This window comes from Morone saxatilis, unplaced genomic scaffold (assembly GCF_004916995.1).
Source record: "Morone saxatilis isolate NCDOM2014 unplaced genomic scaffold, NCSU_SB_2.0 Contig14, whole genome shotgun sequence".
Lineage (NCBI taxonomy): Eukaryota > Metazoa > Chordata > Actinopteri > Moronidae > Morone > Morone saxatilis.
In genome coordinates this window covers 852507-856559 of record NW_023339696.1, presented here as the reverse complement: position 1 = coordinate 856559, position 4053 = coordinate 852507, and the positions used below count along the sequence as shown (strand labels likewise).

General features: G+C 36.0%; 2 protein-coding genes across 2 annotated transcripts in view; one reads left to right on the top strand and one right to left on the bottom strand.

The window, feature by feature from the left end:
* The window catches only part of zgc:158403 (tetratricopeptide repeat protein 39A), a gene marked incomplete at its 5' end in the record, with an annotated part of 767589 nt that overhangs the window by 335110 nt on the left and 428426 nt on the right, over nt 1-4053 (bottom strand).
* rgs9a (regulator of G protein signaling 9a) overlaps nt 823-4053 on the top strand; it is a 23305-nt gene continuing 20074 nt past the window's right edge. Inside the window, exons 1-2 of the mRNA XM_035654512.1 lie at nt 823-891; nt 2947-3043. Coding sequence (XP_035510405.1) covers nt 823-891; nt 2947-3043 — 166 coding nt within the window. The remainder of the gene's footprint in view (nt 892-2946; nt 3044-4053) is intronic.

The following is a 4053-nucleotide window of genomic DNA, read 5'->3' as shown; positions in this document are numbered from 1 at the left end:
TTCATATTTATTGTACAAACATGAAAGTGGTATCAATTTGAACATGTACTTTTAACATCCTTCCAATGCAAAATAATAATTAATGAGTTAATTGTATTTTAATATATCAATGGATTTAACTAATTAAATGTGTTTAAGATTTAAGAGGATCTATTGTCAGAAATGTAATAAAATATTCATAGGTATGTTTTCATTAGTGTATAATAACCTAAAAATAAGAACTGTTGTGTTTTTGTTACCTTAGAATGATACGTTTTTTATCTACAAACGTTGCAGGTTTCCTTCTGTGGAATCCACCATATTGAACCACCATGTTTTTACAGTATCCCAGAATGGACAAACCAAACACTGACTCTAGATAGGAAGAAGAAGGTGAAACAGGTGAGTTGCAATCTGTAACTACACTGCTAGATGCCACTAAATCCTACACACTGGACCTATAAATACAAAATAATAATTAATTCAAGTTAATTATATTTAAACATATCAATTCAAGTCTTTGGTGATCGTGACACACTCCAGGCTCTGTACACAGCCACCTAAAGCTCCAGCTCTCATTTGTCATGGTTCTTTGCGCAAGTTGATTTAAGAACCACCCTCCCAGGCTTTAGGGGGATGAGAACAGAGGCGTTCTACAGCTGATTGGTGGATAAATCCATCCTTCCCATCTCGTCTTACAATCCCCCCACAGGAGGAGTGTGTCAAGTCCACTCCAGGCACACACTTCTCTGTCAGCAACTATAGATATAACTGGAATATATCACACCAGGTTATTTATTTTCCCTTTTCTACATCAGATTTGGTCTTCATCGATCTGCAAATATGACAATTAGAACAGTCCGTCCAGACCGGGGACAACATTTCCGGCCCGGCATGCACTGCCTCAAAAAGGTGGGTGGATATTATCATCATTATTAGTAGTAAATAGTTGTGTTGTTCTATATAAACGGCTGGTATTTTATTTGTAGTATTATATCCCTAATTTAATTAAAGACAAGTTTTATCACAGATATATTAAGCGATTCAAAAGTTAAATTAGACTTTCTGGATTACACTGACATTTTCTTTAACTAATTAAAAAAATATGAAGCACATTAAATTTCCCTATTTCCTTCTCAGTTTTTTCAGAAATAAGGGTTTTTCATGAGGGATCTCAGAGTGTATTTGTACAAGATTTACATATGATTGGTCTGCCACTAGAAGAGCAGGGCTTGTGAGAGATCATCTCTAATTCCACCTTAAAGCTAATTAGCTTTGGTTAATTAGCAGGTGTCACTGCAGCTGAAATATACTCTACAGTTTAGCAGCATAACCTGCTCCTAAAAGGAAAATGCTAACTTCAAGCTCACTGACATATTAAGGCAAATGACAGACGGACAGGACAGAGTCAATGACAGAAAGAAACAAGAACAATTTTAATTTTGACTTTAAAATTTCCTGAATATGAATTTGGCAGGTCTTATAAATTGATTGGATTAATGACGTTATTGTTACTTATATAAAGTTGCATTTTTCAGTCTCTTTTAAATGTGTTTTGGGGAAAAATGTTGCATTGGTCATGCCATAACAACTACAAAACGAAACAAAGATAACACTTCTAATTGATTGATTTAGATAAGCCTTTTAAGTTGCAAACATTATTTTGATGAGTTCCCCTAACTCAATATAGTACATTTGTTGAACATGATCATTTCATTAGAAGTTGCCATAACTCAAAAAGATTAATGCAAACTGAATTTGGGGCAAATATATTTTTAGAGAACTTTTTAGAGTTCATGGAACCTCAACCGATTTTCCTTCATATGCTTCATACTTTTGTTTGCCAGAATGGAAGTGAAATAGGTCTTACATTGCATTCATAATGGCCTCAAAAAGGTCTTAAAAAGTCTTGAATTGAACCTGTTGAAACCTGCAGAAATAGTGATAAGGCATGTTGAATTGCCATGCTTCTTCAGGGGCCCAGAATGAACAAACCAAACACTGATTATAGAGAGGGACTTTTTTTTGTGAGTGTGCAGCCACCGTAGTTTCTCCTATACAGTATGGACTGTTATTGCCAGGTTGTCAAATACAGTCGTGAGCTGTGTTAGTTGCAAAGTGGAACTGTACCACTAGATGCCACTAAACCCTACACGCTGGTCCTTTAATTAATTCCTGCAAAAATGAAGCAAACAAGTAGTAAATTATAGTGGTAAACATACATTACATTAGATTTGAGTCATTTGGTAGACAGCTTTAAAATCACTTACACTTTTTCCCCACACTGGGCACAATTTTGGACTCAGTGTCTTGCACAAAGACGTGTGGACAGGTAGCAATGGGAATTAAACCACAAAAATTGCTATAATGGACATGCTGCTCTACCGACCAAGCTACAACTGCATCATCTAAGGTGTATTGCACAAAAAAATATTATAATATTGTTAATTTCATCTAATTTACAGTTTGCACATTAAGGTATGACATTACTTTAACCCTGTGAGGAATAATTTCTAGGATTGTTTGGAAAGTGAAAGTGAGCTATAACGTTCATTTGCATGTAATCACATGCTACAACTGCCAAGGAAATTCAGTGATTTCTCTTTACATGATTTTTAATGGAAATAGGCATGACATTATGGCAATTCTATCACACAATGCAAGGTATTAAAGCAAAGGCAATCCAATATTGTCTGATAAACAGGCAAGATTAACTAACATTCCACTATTCTTTAATGACAAAAAAATATTAAAACCTACAAGTTATTATTTTTTAAAGATTCACTCTGATTTAAATCGCTAAACTCGACTGTGAACTGATTTAAAGCTGATATGAATTGCACAGTGTTTATGTGGTGCCTCTCTTTTCCTGAATGGTAGTTGTATGTGACTGTGTTTACTACAGTGTGTCCTCAGTGTTCTCTGATTTATATGAATGAATCCTGGTTGCCGTCCCTCTGCTTTCAGCTGGAGGCCATTTTGGTGGAGATGCAGGACTCGAAAAGTGGGGTCAAGGGCTCGGAGCAGAAACTTAACGTCACTACCATCCCACATGTCATCGCTGGTCAGACATACAAACACACACACATTCACAAAGCATGAGAAAGTTCCCAAGACTCTAATAAAAGTATTGAATTATTTAAGTAATATGTCATATAAGTCATATATTACATAGTTTTCCTATGCAATGACAGAATATTATAGGGTTATTAAAGCCTGCGTACTATGCTTTATAGGGCGCTATAACAAAAACAGGATGTGTATCTTAAGAGCTGCATTTACAGATAATTTTATACTAACAATGTATCAAATGACTATGAATGAGGAACACACTGAGAATTATTACCAACTGTTTGGCTTAGGGTGCTTTTTAGCCTCTTTCAGCAACTAAAGAGCCAGATATTGATGCTGCTTTTTCAGCTTGTTCTGCAAGGGATATTGCATAAAAAATTGTTAATTAATATATATATATATTACATATCCAATATATGTTGTTGTTGTTTTTTTAATCAGAACATTTCTACACATATAGATATTGTCATTTGTCCGTCAAGCTTTATTTACTGCAAAGCAGGGGCGTTTTCAGTCTTTTTTGACTGGGGGGCTCGAGTGGGGCAGTGACTTATGCAGGGGTCCTATTGGATATTGATCAATTATAAAGCCTTGAACTGTTAAGACTGTTCTTTCTGGACTTAAGTGTCCCTGTTCACTCTAAATTTTAGGTCCTGTCAAAGGCTATGCTCACTTTCTAGAACGAAGACAAAAGATGACTTTAGAATAGGAAAAAAAACAGCTTTGCATTATTTAAAGCACAGACTGAGACAGGCTGCCTTGCTGTCTAAGCTGCTAACACAGGCTAAATAAGGCAGCCCACAATTGGATGAGATCTGGACAGTGCTTTAGGAGCCAAAGTGGATTTTTAATCCGGTCTAAGAACTGCGAGGGAAAGGTCAGGTCAAGCAACAACCTCTGTAGCTGACAAATGAAGCCAACACGTAACAAAAACTGCAGTTCCTCTAATGGCTACTTGAGGCTGGCTCCAGCAGTGAGTCAATCTCCATAAGGCCCCATATT